The sequence below is a fragment of the Emys orbicularis genome, chromosome 22 (assembly GCF_028017835.1).
Source record: "Emys orbicularis isolate rEmyOrb1 chromosome 22, rEmyOrb1.hap1, whole genome shotgun sequence".
NCBI lineage: Eukaryota > Metazoa > Chordata > Testudines > Emydidae > Emys > Emys orbicularis.
This window is the reverse complement of record NC_088704.1, coordinates 8,445,893-8,466,681: the sequence shown is the minus strand read 5'-3', so window position 1 is coordinate 8,466,681 and position 20,789 is coordinate 8,445,893. Positions and strand designations below refer to the sequence as shown.

Below are 20,789 nucleotides of genomic sequence, written 5' to 3'. Positions count from 1 at the left end.
TATGTCATAACCAACACCATTGAAAGGAGTGGGGCAGTTCATAGAAGCTCAGAGGAGCTATTGTTTCTCACACTGCAAATTCAGACAGTACTGAGTTGCTTTTATACTCCTTTCATGTTTTTAAGGTCATCTTCGCAACCTTAAGGGCTAGATGCTTTTTTATTATTAATAAATGAAACTTTTAGATGTGGGTACCTGATTTGTGATAAAACTCTAACGCTGGAATCATGAATTACTCAGGACCCTTTTTATAGTATGTCCTTGGTCAACCTGTGAATTCCCAGTTTTCTAAAAGCAACCATCTGATATCCAAGAGTATTGTCCTTTGCGTAATATGGGAGGGTGTTGGGGCAGGAGAGGGCTGAAAGACATCTGCTAGAGATTTGATACCAGTTCAGCTGCCAGTGTAAAGTTAGTCACTCCTTACATTCCCGGTGATGAAATCGAGACATTGTAAGCTCAAAGTTGGTAGAAAAAAGTACAACATAATATGTGCATGAGCAGAAAGAATGTTTGACCCGATGCTCAAACTACAAAACTGACTGCTGAGGAAATGTGCTTACGAGCAGGAGGCAGACATATTGTGAAAACATCCTATGCATTTACAACAAGGAGTAGTGGGACTAGATCGCCTGTACTATTGGCATCAGTTGTGCCAGAGATTGGTATTATAAAGGGGTAGAAATTAATGGTAAAGAATAGAGGTTGTAGAGAGGGGGAGAGTATATACTGTATGCTTGCCATGTGGTAGCATGGGATAGATGATCATAGTTGCCTTAGGGAATAGTAAAAAGTGTTATAATGGGGAAGACAATAGCTGTGCTATATGTTTGCATGATGACTAATAGAGAGTCAGCTGGGTATTTCTTAGGTGGAATCATAAGGACTGTTAATATACGGGTAAAGCATGAGAAGGTTAATGACCAATCTGTTTACATTGCAGGATCCTGCAGTGAGCTTTTCCTGTAAACAAGCTTTAATTCGAGTGCTGAGGCCGAGGAACAAGCGGAGACACGTGACGCTGCCATCTTCTCCTCGCAGCAACACCCCCATGGGTACGCATAACCTTCCTCTCTGCTTTTGACTAATCTGGACCACCTTATGCACAAAAGTTCATATAAGATCATGTGATATGAGCTCACCCTTAGCAAGGGGAAAATCCAGTCCTTTAAAAACAACCCACAAACCTAGGTGACCAGACAGCAAATGTGAAAAATCGGTACGGGGGTGGGGGGTAATAGGAGCATATATAAGAAAAAGACCCAAAAATCGGGACTGTCCCTATAAAATCAGGACATCTGGTCACCCTACACAAACCTGATTTCTCAAATTGGCATCTTGTGTAACGCTACATAATGTAATGCTGTGTGTAATGCCCCCACTTAATATATAGTTCCACACTGTTTATCCCGTCTAGACTGTGATAGAGCAGACTGTATCGACATTTCTGTCTGTACTTTCATGGGTTTAAAAGTTGGCTGTAAACTTTTGCTCCAGGCTAAAATTAGCCAATCAGGTCTCCATCCAAGAGAGAAATATTTTTAGAACTTAATGGCTGGTGGAAGGTGCCACAGTAGAGACGGAAGTATCTGATCTATGGCTAAATGGAGGACAATGCAGGTTTCCTTCCCACCATTGTACCTCTGCCCTGTTTTGGAGTAGCCACATCTGTGTAAAGAGTGTGCATTATCTACCCATCCAGTTCTTGGTATGTCTGCTGAGACTAGAACAGTGACCACCCAGACAGCCAATTTATTTCATGTAGCCAGGGGTGGGGAACCTTTTTTCTATCCGGGGCCATTGACGCACATCAAAAATCAGTCGGGGGTCTCACACAGCTCCCTGCCTGCCCTGGCTCCATGCTGCTCTGCTCCCTGAGGGGCCAGGTGGCTCTGCCTGCGCCTGCCGCTCCCATTGGCCGCGGTTCACGGCCAATGGGAGCTGCAGAGCTGGCACTGGGGGCGGGGGCAGCACACGGAGCTTCCCTGATCGCACTTGTGCCTAGGGGCTGCAGGGACATGCCGGCGAGCCGGCGCTCGTAGCTACAACCCCACGGGGGTGGCGCTGAGGCTCAGGGTGTCTGGCCCGCGGTGCGGAGACTTACCGTAGGCCGGATGAAAAGAAGCCTCAGGCAGGAGGTTCTCCATCCCTGATGTAGCCAAGAAACAGTGATCTGAACAATTAGTCACTGCCAACCTGGATGGGTTTGAACTTGGTGTAAGACTCTTTTTCCCCCCATTATCAGTCCCCTGGCCCATCCATGTGGGTTTCCTTTCCCGTATGCAAGGATAATTATTTCCCAAAATGTAGGCGGGGGGAGGGGTGGCACAAGAGGGATTTTGGAAGTGTTCTCTTCTTCCCTCAGCTTTGTGTAGCTCATCCTCCAAAATCTGAAGTTTTCTTAGATGGATTCCTAAGGACTGTTACTATACAGTTAAAGCAGGAGAAGGTTAATGATCAACCTGTTTACATTGTAGGATCCTGCACAGAGCTTTTCCTGTAAACAATTTTTTTTCTTCTCTTCCACCTCAAAAGCACTGTATTGTGCTGATAATCCTGGCTGAGGAAAGCTGGAAATGGCTTCCTCCAGGATTGGCCAGGGAGTTGCTACAGAGCAACTTGAGTTGTTCCTTTTTATGATACCCTGCACCTGCAAGGACTTAGCTTTTTCATTTTGAGGGTGAAACAAAACCTGTCTCTTACTCCTGACTTCCCCAAGCCAGCCTGTTAGTCACTTTATAATTGAGTGACCTAAGAACAGTGGCATTGTGAGAGGGTGTTTTTTGCGTTATAGAGCTTTCCCCTGTTCTCCCTCTGTTCCTGGGTGTCCTCTGCATCCCTGAGGATGAATCTTTGCATTCCCTCACCTTGAGGCTTCATGTTTGCCTCCCCTCACAACCGAGGATGACTGTACGAAAGTCCCTACGGAGTCCCATCAGTGCTGCTCCTTACATAGAGGGTGTACAGCTTAGAAGCACTCGGGTGCTGAGCATTCTACCTTAGTTACAATTGTCCCAGTCTTTGCCAGCCAGCAGAGCAAGAGAGTGGGGAAATACCCTGGGTCTCCCACATAGCTGTGCAGAACTCTGCCATTACAGACAGCACTGGTGTGTTGGTCAGCATTGCCCGCTGCTCCGCGCATTAGTGTGGAGAGAAAGGGATGAGGAAAGGGTGTGTTTGTGAATGGTATTTTTGTGGCCCAGGAGATAAGGACGATGATGACGACGACGATGCAGAAGACAAAATGCAGAGCTCTGGGATAGCAAATGGCGAGCATATTCGACAAGAGAGCCAGGAGCAAAGCGAGGTGGATCACGGGGACTTTGAGATGGTGGTGAGCCCAGAGTTTTTTTTGTTTGGAGTCTTTATTTTAAAAAGTACTTAGGTTTAGTTTAATTGCGGTTGTTCAACCCCAAGCACTCCATTGGATGGGGGTGATCTGGTAGAAGCGCTGTCTGTGTTCCTTCTCCTTAGTCTGAGTCAATGGTGCTGGAGACTTCTGAAAATGTGAATAATGGCAACCCTTCTCCTCTGGAGGCTCTCCTGGCTGGAGCAGAGGGATTCCCACCCATGCTGGACATTCCTCCAGATGCAGATGATGAAACAATGGTGGAACTAGCCATTGCCCTGAGCCTGCAACAAGACCAGCAAGGTAAGATGTGCATGTTATCTGAGACAGATTGGAATCCCAGTTTCAAAGGGCCTTGGGGATTTAGAAACCAATCTTGCATTGAATTCCCTATTTGAGATAGGCACTTAATTCCCTAGGATCCTTTTGGAAAATCTCAGCCTACCTGACTTGTCTGAGGCTGCATAAGAAATTTGAGGCAAAGTTGGAATTGAACCAAGATCTCCTGACTCCCAGTCCAGTGCCTTAAAAACGAGATCATCCTTCCACTCCCAAATGACCATCGGGTGCAGTGGATTGGAACTGGAGCAGATGAGACCTATTAAGCCATGAGAGGCAATACTACTCTTAACCAACATCTGCCCCACCCCTTATGTGTATTTTTAGCTTTTGTTCACATACATTTCTATCATTGCCAAGTTATCACAAAGAGCCTTTGTGGAGGAAGTGCCCTCTAAGGAGGGATTTGAATGAGTAGTGGGTGGCCAACTGGCATAGGAGATAGGCAGACTGCATCAAGTATAAGAGCTGGCATGAGAAAAAATACTTAGATGACTGGGGAACAGTTGGCTGAGGGGCTTGTGCAGAGCAAAGCCAGCAAGATGGAATCAGGACATGTGGGGATAAATGTAAACCAGCTTAAAGTTTTGTCCATTGTGTGTTACCTTGAAGGTATTCAAAGCAGAAGGCTTAGTCATATCCCTGGGGGGGAGGGATAGCTCAGTGGTTTGAGCGTTGGCCTGCTAAACCCAGGGTTGTGAGTTCAATCCTTGAGGGGGCCATTTGGGGATTTAGTTGGGGATTGATTGATTGATCCTGCTTTGAGCAGGGGGTTGGACTAGATGATCTCCTGAGGTCCCTTCCAACCCTAATAATCTATGATTCTATGATACTGAAAACTTGTCTACACGATGCCTTAGTCTGCACCAGCTGGCCTGTAAATTCTAATGAGCACCAGCATGGCGTGCACTAACTGGCCCATGTGGACTCTGCTATTCCCTAGGGCATGTACATCTAATGCTATTTCAAAACAATATTACACTAACCTGCACTTGGGAACTTTCCGTGCACACCAGCAGGGTCCACACAGTGTAGTTAGTGCGTGTCACACTGGTACTCATAATTTACACCCTAACTTGTGTTGACTAAGGCACTGTGTAGACAGTTCAGAGATGTATTGACAGTCAGTGTTGTGTGTTCACCTCTCACAGGGAGCAGCAGCAGTGCACTTGGACTACAGAGCCTGGGACTGTCTGGCCAAGCCCCCAGTTCTTCATCTCTTGATGCTGGAACTCTCTCCGACACCACAGCATCAGGTAACTGTTCACAAGAAGATATGAAAGTCTCTGAGGGCATCTTGAACCCTATAGCAATGCTGCCTGCACTGCAGTACCTCCTGCAGGTCACTTAGTCATTTTGAATACAGTTTTGCCAAGCAGTCACCGTTTTGCCAAGCAGTCACCGTCATTGGGTTTTTGCTTTAAAAATGAACAATCAGCCCCAGAAATCTGGAGTTCAGGAGGAAACTTTTCCAGCAGCCTGCTTCCCAGGTCGCACAGCTAAAATGTAGATTGTCAGTGAAACCCAAGAGATCCATTAGATTCAATTAGCATTCTGCTTTAGAGCTCTTGTGAATTTTTCACTTCTGGAAGAGCACCTCTGCTCAGTTTGGATACTTACACTTAAAAGGTATAATGGCAGGTCTGATATGGCACATCAGCAGCTCAAATTATTAAGCTTTCCAGATTTTTATTTTTTTTTAAATTAGGCTTGGTTTACACTTACCCCCCAATTCAAACTAAGGTACGCAACTTCAGCTACGTGAATAACGTAGCTGAAGTTCGAAGTACCTTAGTTCGAACTTACCTCGGTCCACACGCGGCAGGCAGGCTCCCCCGTCAACGCCGCGGTTCCCCCGTCGACGCCGCGGTACTCCTCTCGTCTAGCTGGAGTACCGCAGTCGACGGCGATCACTTCCTGGTTCGACTTATCGCGTCCAGACAAGACGCGATAAGTCGAACCCAGAACTTCGATTCCCAGCCGCCGAACTAGCGACTGGGTGTAGACATACCCTTAGGAAGGTTTAAGGATCGTGAACACAGCATATTTCTTTAACCCTTTTTGATCTGTCTCCAACCGCAGGGCAACCCTTTCAAGAGCCTATTCTCCATTGTTTGTGAACAAAAGCTCATGCACACCCTTTTTTGAGCACTACCACTTGTTCTAACAGATGATAGTTGATACCATTCATTAAGTGTGCAAATAATCCTCACTTGTGCATGCGGATATTGGATTTAAAGCAGTGCCCAAGCAGAGGGATGATTGTACAGTGATGGAGGCTAGTGTGTGGTCCCTGGAGAAAATTTGGCCCACGGTTTCTAACCTAAGAAGCAGAGCAGAATTTGCTTCTAAGCTCAAGTATCGAGAGCACTACTATTCTAGTTGGTTTCAGATGCGTTTGATAGTGTGTTCTGTTCCTCCTCTGTTCTGAAAGGTTTTAATCTGAGCGTAATTATAGCAAGAGATTCTTCCTTCATATAGTAGAGCTGCTGAAGTAATTTTCATTTAATAAGCAACCAAGTGCAGGGCCGGCTCTAGGCACCAGCAAAACAAGCTGGTGCTTGGGGCGGCACATTTTTAGGGGCGGCATGGCCGGCGCCAGAATGCCGCCCCTAAAAATGTGCCCCGGCCGCCCTAGCTCACCTCCGCTGCTGCTGCCACGGCGCGCAAAACAGCTGATTTGCGCGCCGTGGAGGCTCGGAGTCTCCCCCTCCCTCCCAGGCTCTCAAACCTGGGAGGGGGGGGAGATCCGGAGCGGCCGTTTCGCGCGCCGCTGCTCCCCCTCCCTCCCAGACTTGAGAGCCTGGGAGGGAGGGGGAGCAGCGGCGCGCGAAACGGCCGCTCGGGATCTCCCCCTCCCTCCCAGGTTTGAGAGCCTGGGAGGGAGGGTGAGATCCCGAGCGGCCGTTTCGCGCGCCGCTGCTCCCCCTCCCTCCCAGACTTGAGAGCCTGGGAGGGAGGGGGAGAAGCGGCGCCCGCGCCGCGGCCACTCGGAGTCTCCCCCTCCCTCCCAGGCTCTCAATCCGGGGAGGGAGGGGGAGACTCCGAGTGGCCGCGGCGCGGGCGCCGCTTCTCCCCCTCCCTCCCTCCTTCCTAGGCTTGAGAGCCTGGGGGGAGGAGGCAGGGCTGGGGATTTGGGGAAGGGGCGGAGTTGAGGCGGGGCTGGGGATGGGGTAATTAAAGAACGGGGGGGGGGGGGGCGGCCAAAATTGTTTTTGCTTTGGGCTGCAAAAATCCTAGAGCCGGCCCTGACCAAGTGTAACTCTTCCCAGTGGTTGATAATCCCTTGAATTGGTGGGGACGTTTTCTTTTCTGTAGTTAGACCCCCAGACTTCTCGTGACACCTGTCTAGTCAGAGCTGTCCAGCAGACTCGAAGTAGTGAGGGACATTTCCATATCCTCTTGATTGGTTACTGAAAATAGACACAGAAACCTGAGGAGTCGCTCTTGGCTTTTCTCTAGAGCATGCTCTTTTAGAGTTGTATAAAGACGGTGTTTTTACTTGTAACAGCTCTCGTTACTCTCATAGCTCCAGCATCTGATGATGAAGGCAGCACAGCGGCAACAGATGGCTCTACTCTTCGGACTTCACCAGCTGACCATGGCGGCAGTGTGGGCTCTGAGAGTGGTGGCAGTGCAGTGGATTCAGTGGCTGGCGATCACAGTGGTAATAACACTCAGTGACTTATTTGGCCAGTGCCTACATGTTTTGGGCACTATTTAGATGATTGCACTGTAGTTATTTTATAACAGTGTATGAGAGAGACAAGAATATTGTTTGACAAAAAGAAGCAATTCTTTAGTGCATGGTAAGGATATGTCGACTATCTTAATGTTCATCTCAATGTGCTTTACAAACTACATATGCAGGATTCATTTAATAAGTTTCCTGTATTGACTCCATTTCATTTAAGCTCTTACTTTGGGTGAAACCTATATAATAAAAATTGCCCATTCACACACACAGTTGCTATGTGGTGTTAAAATAATTTGTACAGAAATAAAGCTCTTTTTTGGCCTTTGAAGCTAGCCACAGACACCTTTCCCCCTTCCTGAATCCAAAGAATGATTATCCCAAATGGTCATTCAGCTTTGCAGTTTGCTATGAGGCATAGTGGAGATCGTGTTCAGTTGTGCTCATGTCCCCTTTCCTTCTTCAGTGTCTGGCCGCAGCAGCGCGTATGGTGACACTACAGCTGAGGGCCATCCAGCTGGGCCAGGCAGTGTCAGCTCAAGCACCGGTGCCATCAGTACCACCACAGGGCAGCAGGAAGGGGATGGTTCGGAAGGAGAAGGCGAAGGAGAAGCTGAAGGCGATGTCCACACCAGCAATAGGTCTGAAGCTTTATTTTCCCATGGAGAAATAGATCAGCGGGGACCCACTCACGTGCCACTGATGTTACATTTTCATGGGGGGGAAATGGGCCTAGGAGATACTATAAATCCATAGAGAATAATGAACAGCTGTGATAGAGATCAGAGGCCAAAAGTCCATCTCACTGGTCTCCAACAATTATTGTGCATAGAGCAAGCCATTGTTTCCATCCATGCATCTGTCATTCTGCCTTGTCACTTGTGTGTCCCATGAGACTTTGTCTGAGGAGTTATACTTGCAGGGATGAACAATCTGAATGTTAGACACATATGTCTAGTGAGCCACTCACTAAAACTTAAATCTTGGTAACATCTGACATTCAGTGGGGAAACATAATGTAGGCTGCCCAGGATAGTGTCTGTCAAGCATGCTCTATACTTCAAAAAAAAACAAACAAAAAAACCGCAGTCTGCAACAATCTCAGTGCAGTTTCTCATTGGTTTTCCCCTTCTTCTTTGACCTGGCAACAGATGATCAACCACTTTCCCAGGGGCGCCCTCTGCAGATTGGAATGGACTTGTGACATATGTCCCTGGTCAGTTTCATTCTGCAGGTAATTGTGCTGGGAAAAGCACTCTGAAGCAGAGTACTAATTTAATTATTTCTCTGATGCCAGAGTTGATTTTGCCTTTGACATTACTTGCCTGTAAAAGGCCTCTCTGGCATCTGATTTGGCCTTTCTAATTTGGTCAGCTCAAACTTGTCAGGAAGTGAATTTTTGCTGACATATCAGGGTGTCCCATTTATAATGCTTTTGGGTTTCACTTTTATTACAGAATGTCTGACACTTAATTGCTTCATGTCTGATTCTTGATATCTAACTCTCTAGACTGCACATGGTCCGTTTGATGCTTTTGGAGAGGCTGTTGCAGACCTTACCCCAGCTGCGTAATGTTGGAGGAGTCCGTGCCATTCCTTACATGCAGGTAGCTTACTGAGGAAAGATCAAGAGACCCTGTTGTTTGGTGGTTAACAAATATCTAACAATTTTTTCAACAAAATTCTGCGTACGTTTTCCATCTTCCTCACCCCACCAACCAAATCATATTACAAGGCCTTTCTCGTTCGATCTTGTAGACCATTCTTCATACCGTTGAGTCTCATAGGCAGTGTTCTGTCCCTATGAGTTTCTGCTAGATTTATACTCTGTTGCTCCCCTTCAGCATTCCTTTTCTCTTACCAATATGGCTAAAACCCCTTCGAGTATCCTTAGTCACTTAGACAGATACGGTCTTTGCTGACCATACCAAATGTTAATAATCAGATGTGATGGTATAAGCATGATTCATGGACGGAGAGAGTATTGGAATCTGGGATTCCTCTGTGGAGTGTTGTATGGAGATAGTCCATCTCTCGCGCGGTGATAATGGAGCCTGACTTCAGTGCCTCTCCAATTTCTGTGTTTCCAGGTTATTCTGATGCTCACAACAGACCTAGATGGTGAAGATGAGAAGGACAAGGGTGCTCTAGATAACCTTCTGTCCCAACTCATCGCAGAACTGGGCATGGATAAAAAGGTAGGGTGATATGAGCAAACACTTGCAGCTTGCTAGAGCTTATGGGTTGGGACCCATCCCATTAAGGGGCATTTGAGGCAGAGCAGTTGTCCAGGGAGCAACGGGTTTGTTTTAAATAGACTTGTTCAGACATTTGATTTCACTTGCTTTACTTTGTGAGGAGGAAAATGGTATTGGAGTATAACTCTCCGCTGGTAGGCCTGGTATCAGTAAGTCGATATGAAATGTAGTTATAAATTGTTACCTTTTTATTCAGACTCTTAGACCTGGCTTTGGCAGTGATCAGGAACATCCAAGTTTTATTCAGTATAACTGTATACTTTGGGGTCTGTGCTGCCATCAGCACCCGGGGGATTTACACTAACATCCATTGTTGCCAAGGTGTCATTTATAAACAGGTTCCCAGGATCTTAGAGTTGGAATGCAGCTGTGTAAAGTGACCGCTCTCTCTGTGCAGGATGTGTCTAAGAAGAATGAACGTTCTGCCCTGAACGAAGTGCACTTGGTGGTAATGCGGCTGCTTAGTGTGTTCATGTCCAGGACCAAGTCGGGATCCAAATCTTCCATTTGTGAGGTACAATCTGGCACCTTTAAACTTTCTTTGCAAGGGGGCTATACCTTCAGGAGTTCCCGTCCTTCACCAGGCGAAGAGTGACTGGGGGGGGGCTCTCTGGAATGGATATTCTGGAACTCAGGATGACTGGATGTGCTTTGGTGCATCCTTGTGGGGAGTGTCCAATGTTGCCGCAACTTGGCCATCATGGGAAAAGACCCCAGCAGGAATTAGAGGGGAAGCCAGCAGGACAGTGAGACTAGATAAGTTTGTTCCAGTGGCAGTAGCTGAGTTAGTCCATTGTTGATTTGGAATAGAGGCAGCAGAGAAAGGTATTTCTTAAAACGGCCTAGCAGAGTTTACTTAAACCACCTTGGCACTGAAGGAGTTAAAGGGGATTTGTAATGTGATTATTGGAAAGCAATATGCTGCTGTGTCAACGTAAAAGTCGCTAAGAGGATTCCTTAGATATTTGTTGCTAAAAGGTACGGTAATAAGGCATAAAAACAGTATGTGTGGTGGGAAGGAGATTAATAAAAAAGCATAGAGGTTAAAAATTTAGTCTGAACTGCATCAAATTTTAATGAGCTTATGAGCTGTGGGGTTTGTTTGGATTTACAGGGCTGCTTTAATAGTTTTATTTACAGCCGCTTTTTCTCTAGCCTTTGTTATTCACTTGAGCTTCCCACAGAAATCAAAGCTCATCGTCTTGCAGAATGCAGGTGGAGTAATACCTGGGTGGGGCAGAGCCTCTGAGCGGCATCTGCAGCCGCGACTCTTTCTTTAGCGGCGCTCACCCCCAGCTGGCCAAATCCCAGATAAACAAATAGAAATCCCAATTTAAAAAAAACCAACTAGTCTTCTAATCCACAGCTCAGTGGCCTCTGGCACATGTGTCAAGGGGAGATTAGACTTAGGAGGAGATTGTGTTTGTTTTTCTTTACTAAGCGCTTGTTCAAAAGAGTCTCTGTAAATATTTCAGTTGATTTTTTTTTTTCTTTTAAAAGAAACTCAAACCCCAAACATGAAAACTGTCCATAAAGTTTCAGCAAAATCTGCCCTCTTACCCCTATAATGTCTGCAAATGGCTGTTTGGTGCTAATGACTTTGTCTGCTTTACTGAAACAGCTGCTTTTTAGGAGTGGAGTAACCTTTTTATTCCCCTGTCAGTCTTCTTCCCTCATTTCCAGCGCCACTGCTGCAGCATTGCTGAGCTCTGGCGCAGTTGATTACTGTCTGCACGTTCTGAAGTCTCTGCTGGAATACTGGAAAAGCCAGCAGAATGATGAGGAGCCCGTAGCCACCAGCCAGCTGCTGAAACCCCACACTACCTCTTCTCCACCTGACATGGGCCCCTTCTTTCTCCGGCAATACGTGAAGGTGAGTTCCGCACCATGCCGCCATCATAACCTGTATCAACATCTAACCACCGGCATGGAGCTCTTCCTTGCTAAACTGCTGTAGGAGTATCTAGCATCTGGCCTGCTGTTGTCTCTCTCCATCGATTCAAAATTTGTCCTCCTGAGTTCTAGAGTCCTTACTGACATCTGGGACTGCTTGATGCTCTCTGACACTAGAGCCATGTTTGTTGTTGCATTCCTGCGCCATGCAATTCTTTGGAGCTGCTGTCATTGTCTCTTGTTTAAACATGAATCTTTCTCAAGGGATGCTACTCTGTGGGGTGAATTCTTTTGCTTGGCAGGCAAAGATCCACAAACCACTGCTGTTTACCATGGCAAGGATGCCTTGCAGTTGTTTGCCCAATTGCAGTCATTTTTTACAAGCTAAATCCTAGGCTTGTTTAACCACCATGGTGTCTTTATTGTAAACTTCCACTGGCATCAAAGGCTTTGATTTATGCATAGGTGCAGTAGAATGGAAGCCTAATTAAACGATAGAATGCTTTCTGGTTTGAAGGACAGAACATTAAAATTTTTAAGGGCAGGGAGACCTGTTGCACCATAACCACTGCATTTTATTACACTCACCATAGGGGCTTGCTGGTTTTGTGTTCATCTGCCAATCAAGGGTTTTCATGTTAGCTGTAAAGGTGCAATTGAGAATAAATGAAATAGCAATAAGGATCATTCTGATTATAGGGAAAAAAGCAATCCTCCCCCCCCCCCCCCCCCCCCCTCAACTTACCATGCTTGGAAGATGGGAGTGTTCTGTGCTCACGCTCCATATCCTAGCTAACCCACTGAATTTCTCCGCTTCAGGGTCATGCAGCAGATGTTTTTGAGGCCTATACTCAGCTTCTGACCGAGATGGTGCTGCGCTTACCTTATCAAATCAAGAAAATTGCTGACACAAACTCCCGGATCCCACCACCCATCTTCGATCATTCCTGGTTCTACTTCCTGTCTGAGGTAGGTGAGGAACATATGGTGCTCCTGGAAGTGGGATGTAGGATTTATGGGTGGTAAGAAAAGGAAGTAAATAATGGTATCCTCCCTGGGAGAGCCCTAACTTTGGTGTGACTGATCTGAGAGCCTTCTCCCGCTCCCCCATGTAAGAAGGCTAGCACCTCAATACTGTATATGTCTATACGAGCAAGCAGCTATGGGAGCGCATGCTCCACAGATAGTGTTGCCGTTACTATCCATAATTCAACACTGTTTGCTGGTCTAGAATCAAGAGCCTTCTGCTAGATAGTGGTCTAGTGTGAAAATGTGTTGCTAGTACTTCACTGATGTTCTTTAGAACAAATTATGGGTTTGGGGGGTGCATTTATTTCAACGGGCAGCTTAGATTTGTGGGTTCCCCCCAGACACGTACACACATACCTATTTTCCCAGGCAGCCACACATCCTCCTACATTTGTCATAACCTGTAGTGCAGCTGTTAATTCAGGCCTGGTCTACACTACCCGCCTGAATCGGCGGGTAGAAATCGATCTCTTGGGGATCGACTTATCGCGTCTCGTCAGGACGCGACAATCGATCCCCGAATCGACACGCTTACTCCACCAGCGGAGGTGGGAGTAAGCGCCGTCGACTGGGAGCCGCGGCAGTCGATTTTGCCGCCGTCCTCACAACAGGGTAAGTCGGATCTGATACGTCGAATTCAGCTACGCTATTCGCGTAGCTGAATTTGCGTATCTTAAATCGACCCCCCCCCTGTAGTGTAGATGTAGCCTCAGTAAAGCTTGTTCAGGCCTTTAACCGGAGCTCATAGGTCGCTTGGATAACTATGCCATGGAATGACCCTGCAGGATATCGTTTCATAACCACTAGCTCCAGTACTACATAGCATTGCTGTACAACTTCTCTTCTGCCTGAGACTTGTTGGGTTGATGGTCCCAGTACCTTAGAATCATAGAATATCAGGGTTGGAAGGGACCTTAGGAGGTCATCTAGTCCAACCCCCTGCTCAAAGCAGGACCAATCCCCAGACAGATTTTTGCCCCAGATCCTTAAATGGCCCCCTCAAGGATTGAACTCTCAACCCTGGGTTTAGCAGTCCAAGGCTCAAACCACTGAGCTATCCCCTCCCCCAACTGAGAAGCTGCTAAATGCATTTCCATTTCCTCTTTACCTGTGGAAATAATATTCATGTTAGCTTGATCCACCTTGAGATCTTATGATTGCTGTGATGACATAGGTCAACTATTGATTTCACAGCACTCATGTTGAATGCTTTGTCTAGTACCTGATGATCCAGCAGACTCCGTTTGTACGCCGCCAAGTCCGCAAACTCCTTCTCTTCATCTGTGGATCAAAGGAGAAGTACCGCCAGCTCCGAGACCTGCACACTTTGGATTCTCATGTTCGCGGTATCAAAAAACTCCTGGAAGAACAAGGGATTTATCTGCGGGCAAGTGTGGTCACTGCAAGTTCAGGCTCTGCCCTGCAGTATGATACACTGATCAGCCTGGTAAGGAGAATTGTGTTTCAGTGGATAAAACGTATGTGCATATAGTGAGAGAGGCATGCCGCGTTTAAAAAAGGTGACATTAGCAGAACAGTTGACTTGCTGCTAAATCCCATGCTACTCTGCATTTCAGATGGAACACTTGAAGGCTTGTGCAGAGATCGCCACGCAGCGAACAGTGAACTGGCAGAAATTCTGCATTAAAGATGATTGTGAGTTTTCTCCGTGACAGTATTTTAGAGAACGGAGGCAGTTCGTAGTAAGCTTAGATTTGATCCGGGGTTTCTTAGCTCTTTGCTGAAAGAGAGTGTCTGTTTTGACATTCAGCACAGGGGAGCTGGAAGGGATAAAGAAGAGCTTGGAGTTGCCCAGGATTTGTTTCTAACACTAATTATCAGTGTTTATTGGTAGCTTCTGTTCTGTGGCTAGAGAAAGTAAAAAGAAATGAAGTAGACAGTGGGCTCTAGTGGAAGAGCACTGGACTGGGGAGCGAGAGACATGGCATTGCGTGAGTGAGAGTGACCGACCAACCTGTGGAGCTGCCCGAGGGCTGCTCGGGCTCCCTGCCCAGGGCAGGTGGAGGGTCTGCCGTGGCTGCCCGCCTGGCTCTTACTATGGTTGGGCTGCGGCTTTGAGAGCCACCCCTGCAGCCAGCTGTGGGGAGCCTGGGTCCCTCCACCTGCCCTAGGCAGGGGGCCTGAGCAGCCTCCGGCCCATGTCCTTGCCCCCCATATCCCCCGCCCACTGTCCCTGCCCCACAGACCCCCCCACCCAGGGCAGGTGTAGGGACCCAGGCTCCACACAGCTGCCAACACAGCTCTTCCTGACCCGCCTCTGGCCAGGGAGGCGGGGGGGGAGGGGGGGTGCTCTTGGAGCCGCAGCCCAGCCACGGTAAGAGCTGGGCGGGGAGCTGCACCTCACCCCCCCACCTGCCCTGTGAGGGGGCCCAAGCAGCCCCCCACCCAGTGTCCCTTTTCCTCAGGCCCCCCGCTCAGTGTCCCTGCCCCTCAGACCCTCACCCAGGGCAGGTGGAGGGTCCGCGCCACATTCCTCATAGCTGCTCGCCTGGCTCTTAACAGTCAGAGCTCTTGCATCTGCGCTGTCCGCAAAAATGGTCCGTGGATATGAAGCGGATACCCACGGATTTGCAGGGCTCTACTTTTGGGGTGGTTTTAACTTATTTTATTCAGAGTTAAACTTTTTCCTCTCCTTCCTCCGCAGCTGTTCTCTATTTTCTCCTACAAGTCAGTTTTCTGGTAGACGAGGGAGTGTCACCAGTTCTTCTGCAGCTCCTGTCCTGTGCTTTGTGCGGCAGTAAAGTGCTGTCTGTGACTTCATCCTCTGGATCATCCAGCACCTCTTCTACGTCAGCTCCAGCAGGCACTGGGCAGCCAGCAACGCAGAGCAAGTCCTCCACCAAAAAGAGCAAGAAGGAAGAAAAGGAAAAAGAACGAGAAGGTGTGAATCATAGACTATCAGGGTTGGAAGGGACCTCAGGTCATCTAGTCCATCCCCCTGCTCAAAGCAGGACCAATCCCCAGACAGATTTTTGCCCCAAATCCCTAAATGGCCCCCTCAAGGATTGAGCTCACAACCCTGGGTTTAGCAGGCCAATGCTCAAACCCCTGAGCTATCCCTCCTCCAAGCTGTTAGCTTATTTGTACCACTATCCTGTTCTGCAGGGCTCCTGGTAATAGAAATGCACTTGTCCCCGGCTCTGAGACATGCACGGCTCTTGTAAGAGCCCCACGTGTGCAGAGCAGAAGAAACACTTACGGACACATGGCCAATTTTGTTGTAGTTTGCATGTTTAGTGGAATGGGTCAGGAATGGAGCCAAGCTTCCTTAAAATTGGTGCTGAAATAAATTTGAAGTGCTGAGGAGCTCACAGACCCTTCACAAATGCTTAATAAATTGGCTGGGTCTGTAATTCTAATGGGGATCATAATATATCACAATTCTTACCATGCAAACTCCCTAAGTGGCACTGGGTGAGAGTTGAAGCAGCTACTGGGGCTGCACACTCAGCCCCTAAGCAGCAGCTCCTACGTGTCTGTGCGCAAACTTTTCCCCACTCACGGTCTGCGAATGATTTGGGGGGCCCTCTTAGGGCCTATCCCTCACCTCCTGGCTTGTGTGCATGGGAAAATACATTTAAAGTAAGTTCCTGTAAGTATTGAACCTGCAGCTCCAAGTCCCCCAGCTCTCCACTGTGTAACACTCCAGTGCTCTGCATCACGTCATTACCTTGGAAGCCTCCGACTCCACGGGCTCCCTTATGGTAGGGAAAGCCCTTCGGAGATCCATTCTGGCTGCAGGGTGAGCTGCTGGTATGGATCCTCCTGGGAGTATAGTACATTTCCAAAACTCCCTGGCAAGCCTTTCAGACGTTCACCGCTTTCATTAGTCACAGATCCTAGCTTCCATTTTCTAAAATAAAAGATGGAGGGCACACTCGTTCAGAACTACAGTAGAACCTCAGTTACGAACACCTGGGAAATGGAGATTGTTCGTAACTCTGAACAAAACATTGTGGTTGTTCTTTCTAAAGTTTACAACTGAACATTGACTTAATACAGCTGTGAAACTTTACTCTGCAGAAGAAGAATGTTGCTTTCCCTTTATGTATTGTTTGGTTTTTTTGTAGTTTACGTTTAACACAGCACTGTACTGTATTTGTTTTTTTGTGTCTGCTGCTGCCTGATTGTGTACTTCCGGTTCCAAATGAGGTGTGTGGTTGACTGACTGGTCAGTTTGTAACTATGGTGTTTGTAACTCTTAGGTTCTACAGTAGTCCCAACCCAGAAACTTGTTTTGTGTCAATGAACAGTTACAGTTCACACAGTTGTCAGCCGGGGATGTGTGTCTCTCTCTTCTGCCATGCCATCCATGAAACAGATACATCTGCCACACTTGTGATGCATTTGATCCGTTTCGTTTCCTGTGCTCTTTTGACTTGTGCCATTTGCTATTCTCCAGGTGAGAGCGCTGGCAGCCAAGAAGACCAGCTCTGCACAGCTCTGGTGAACCAGCTGAATAAATTTGCTGATAAGGAAACCCTTATTCAGTTCCTGCGCTGCTTTTTGCTGGAGTCCAACTCCTCCTCTGTGCGGTGGCAGGCACACTGCCTGGCACTCCACATCTACAGGTGGGTGTTTAAAGGGCCTATTCAAAGCCACAGTTTTTCTCATAGATGGATCCTTTGTAGCAGATAAAATTCTGTGGTGAATTACAGTGCACAGACTTGTCAATCACTGCTTCCTAGCACTTGAGTTGTGCTCTTGAGTCTGTGTTCAGCACTGTGCAAGTCACAAAATAGACTATCCAAAAGAGTTTACAGACTAAGATGGACAGACGCCAAAGTGCTTATTTGTCTGAAGTCTTGGTGCTCAGTTGCCCATTCTGCAGGTGTTTTGAGCCTTCAGGCTGACAGCATCATCTTGAGGATCTGTTTCCACCATTTTTGCAGTTAACTGCACTTGTGGCTCATTCACTGCCATGGATTTTGATCATAACCCAAAGGGAACGTTCAGTTTCTACTGTGTGGAGTCTGGGCTGTCTGTTCCATTCTGTACAACTTGGAAATCATGAGAGAATTACTTTCTTTCTTCTAGAGAGGTGCAGACAATCATTGTTACCAAGTGATGCACATATCATTGAAATTATGAAATGAATAGGCAGCAGGTTTAAAACAAATAAAAGGAAGTATTTCTTCACACAACGCACAGTCAACCAGTGGAACTCCTTGCCAGAGGATGTTGTGAAGGCCAAGAACAGGGTTCAAAAAAGAACAGGATAAATTAATGGAGGATAGTTCCATCAATGGCTATTAGCCAGGATGGGCAGGAATGCTGTCCCTAGCCCAGGGGTGGGCAAACTTTTTGGCCCAAGGGCTACATCAGGGTTGCAAAACTGTATGGAGGGCCGGGTAGGGAAGGCTGTGCCTCCCCAAACAGCCTGCCCCCCCCCACTTCCTGCCCCCTGACTGCCCCCTTCAGAACATCCACCCCATCCAACTGCTCCCTGTCCCCTGACTGCCCCCCGGGACCTTCTGCCCCTTATCCAACCCCGCCTCTCCCCGCCCCCTTACCATGCCACTCAGAGCAGCAGGACTGGCTTATTGGAAAGCCTGGGAGGTGGGCAGGTGCAAGCCGCACTGCCTGCGTGGCGGTGTGGCTGCAGGGAAGGAGGGCTGGCTAGCCTCCCCAGCCAGGATCTTAAGGGCCAGGCAGGATGGTCCCGCAGGCCGGATGTGGCCCGCAGGCCATAGTTTGCCCACCTCTGCCCTAGCCTCTGTTTTCCAGAAGCTAGGAAGGAGCGACAGGGGATGGATCACTTGATGATTACCTGTTCTGTTCATTCCCTGTGGGGCACCTGGCACTGGCCACTGTCGGAAGACAGGATACTGGGCTAGATGGACCCTTGGTCTGACCCAGTATGGCCACTCTTATGTTCTTATTTATGCATAGGGCAAAATTCTGTGGGATGAATCCTCTATGGTTAGTTGTCACAGGACCATTCAGCAGGATGCTAGACTTAGTTCAGTGGAGAGAAGAGGAGTGATTAAACAACATAGGTGATTTTGCTGTGTGTACTTTGCAGCAGCCTAGACTGACGGCGGTATATTTCTCACCTGGGTAACTCCTCTGAGAGCTGGGTACGAAAAGCCTATCTAAACTCATCTCCAGAAACTGATTTGATTTGTAATTTGTCCATCAGGAACTCTAACAAGTCTCAGCAAGAGCTGCTGTTAGATCTCATGTGGTCAATATGGCCAGAACTCCCAGCCTATGGAAGGAAGGCTGCCCAGTTTGTGGATCTCCTGGGATACTTCTCTCTGAAAACACAACAGACTGAGAAAAAGGTATGGTGTCACTCTGGAACAGCTGAAGTGAGGGCCTCTCCCCCACTTCTTTTTTTTTTTTTCCTTTCTAAATGTGTGGCCCTTTTCAAGCGTTAAGAGTAACTTTAATGGTAGAACTGATCATATTTGCTGTTGAAACATTTTTTGATGGAAAACTTCTGTGTTGAAATTTTCATCAAAACTTCATTTTAATTTCCCCCAAAATGGGGTTTCTTTAAAATAAATAAATAAATAAAACCTGAAAAACATTTTCTCAATGAAATCTGAAAAACTTTGAAGAAATTTTTTTGACAAGAGGAAAACACAAGGTTTTTTGTTTATTTTTCACAGAAAAAAATCATTTCCCAACCAGCTCTAATTTACAGGTATCAATCTGCTTCAACCCTAAGAAGTACATTATAGTCATTAGTGTTGAACTAAAAGAAGGGCAAGTGGTATGGTTTATCAGGGGCCTGTGGTATCGTGGGCTGCTCTGATAATTGTGTGTTTATATGCACAAGAGGTGAGAGCATTCCACAGACATTTGACAGTAATCTCATTTGTTAGCCAAGGGTTACATCATCACGCAGTAGAAGTCTAATTTTAGTATCAGTGAAAGTCTGCTTCTCGTGGGTATAGAGCATGCATCCGCTGTGGAACTAACAGGCAATAGGGAGGGAGGCTGTATGGCCTTTGTGCTGTTAAAAATCATAAACTTGCTTTAAATTGGAAGGTGCAGAAAAGATATTACTTGCCCGAGTCGCTTGTTTAACTTATCTCTTCACCAGCTGATGTTGGTCCAATAAAAGGTATTTCTTCCCCACCTTCTCTCCTTTGTGTAACTGTATTTCAGTTGAAGGAATACTCCCAAAAGGCTGTTGAGATCCTCCGGACCCAAAACCACATCCTTACCAACCATCCTAATTCCAACATTTACAAGTGAGTTCTTCCTGTCTTTCCTGCAGCATATTACAAGAACTTTTCAGCTGCACTCCACAAGGGAGTGTAAACTTCTTTTGTTAAAATAGTGGTGGGGTAGGGCCGCAGCTGAAATCACAGACTTGTTGCAGCTGGTTTTAAGAAAACACTCAAACGAAATCTGTTCTGCTTCTCTGAATGACTTGTGTTTAAAGCAGAATGAACGCCAAAGTACAGATATTTTTAATGTTTTCTTTATCCAGCACGCTGTCTGGTCTGGTGGAATTTGATGGCTATTATTTGGAGAGTGATCCTTGTCTTGTCTGCAACAATCCAGAAGTTCCCTTCTGTGTAAGTGATCAGTGCTGTTTGTCTTCCCTTCAGACTGTAGAGATCCCAGCCTTTATAGCCATCTAAATTGCTGTGTTTCTCCATTCATTGGGATCCGGTTGTGTTGGCTGAAGATTTTAATAGCACTTTTGTTTCTCTTCCCAGTACATCAAGCTGTCTTCCATCAAGGTGGACACACGGTACACCACTACCCAGCAGGTGGTGAAGCTGATTGGCAGCCACACCATTAGCAAAGTGACAGTGAAGATAGGAGATCTGAAAAGGACCAAAATGGTCCGGACTATCAACCTCTATTACAACAACAGGACAGTGCAGGCCATAGTGGAGCTGAAAAACAAGTATGTACTTCTCGGGTTTGGCAGTGGTGTCAGGATATTTTTCTTGGCCAAAATACAAGTTTGATATGGTGCTGATTGTTTCCTGGCATAGGATATGACACTTTCCTGAATTAGAGGACTTCATTTCACCTTCCAGCTCCTCAGCTAAGGCACACTGATCAGGATGTGTACTTGATGAAACTCCCTGGTCCCTTTTGGAGGGTGGGGAGAAGAGAATCAATGATGGCCATGGCTGTAAAACTCCTGTAGTTGTTTGATCCCCGAGTGGAAAGTCTGTTGGCATTAAAATTGCTGTGCCTGGGACAGTGTAATGTGGGCTGGGAATGAAGCTGA

At 47.1% G+C, this 20,789-nt stretch overlaps 1 protein-coding gene across 1 annotated transcript in view; it reads left to right on the top strand.

Moving 5' to 3' along the window:
* Positions 1-20,789, top strand: part of UBR4 (ubiquitin protein ligase E3 component n-recognin 4) — a 118,357-nt gene that overhangs the window by 58,182 nt on the left and 39,386 nt on the right. Inside the window, exons 56-74 of the mRNA XM_065421477.1 lie at positions 944-1,055; positions 3,204-3,334; positions 3,475-3,652; positions 4,840-4,944; positions 7,218-7,355; positions 7,849-8,023; positions 8,893-8,989; positions 9,473-9,580; positions 10,038-10,154; positions 11,304-11,513; positions 12,353-12,502; positions 13,782-14,009; positions 14,140-14,218; positions 15,228-15,464; positions 16,986-17,154; positions 18,726-18,870; positions 19,703-19,788; positions 20,031-20,118; positions 20,263-20,456. Coding sequence (XP_065277549.1) covers positions 944-1,055; positions 3,204-3,334; positions 3,475-3,652; positions 4,840-4,944; positions 7,218-7,355; positions 7,849-8,023; positions 8,893-8,989; positions 9,473-9,580; positions 10,038-10,154; positions 11,304-11,513; positions 12,353-12,502; positions 13,782-14,009; positions 14,140-14,218; positions 15,228-15,464; positions 16,986-17,154; positions 18,726-18,870; positions 19,703-19,788; positions 20,031-20,118; positions 20,263-20,456 — 2,747 coding nt within the window. The remainder of the gene's footprint in view (positions 1-943; positions 1,056-3,203; positions 3,335-3,474; positions 3,653-4,839; positions 4,945-7,217; positions 7,356-7,848; positions 8,024-8,892; positions 8,990-9,472; positions 9,581-10,037; positions 10,155-11,303; positions 11,514-12,352; positions 12,503-13,781; positions 14,010-14,139; positions 14,219-15,227; positions 15,465-16,985; positions 17,155-18,725; positions 18,871-19,702; positions 19,789-20,030; positions 20,119-20,262; positions 20,457-20,789) is intronic.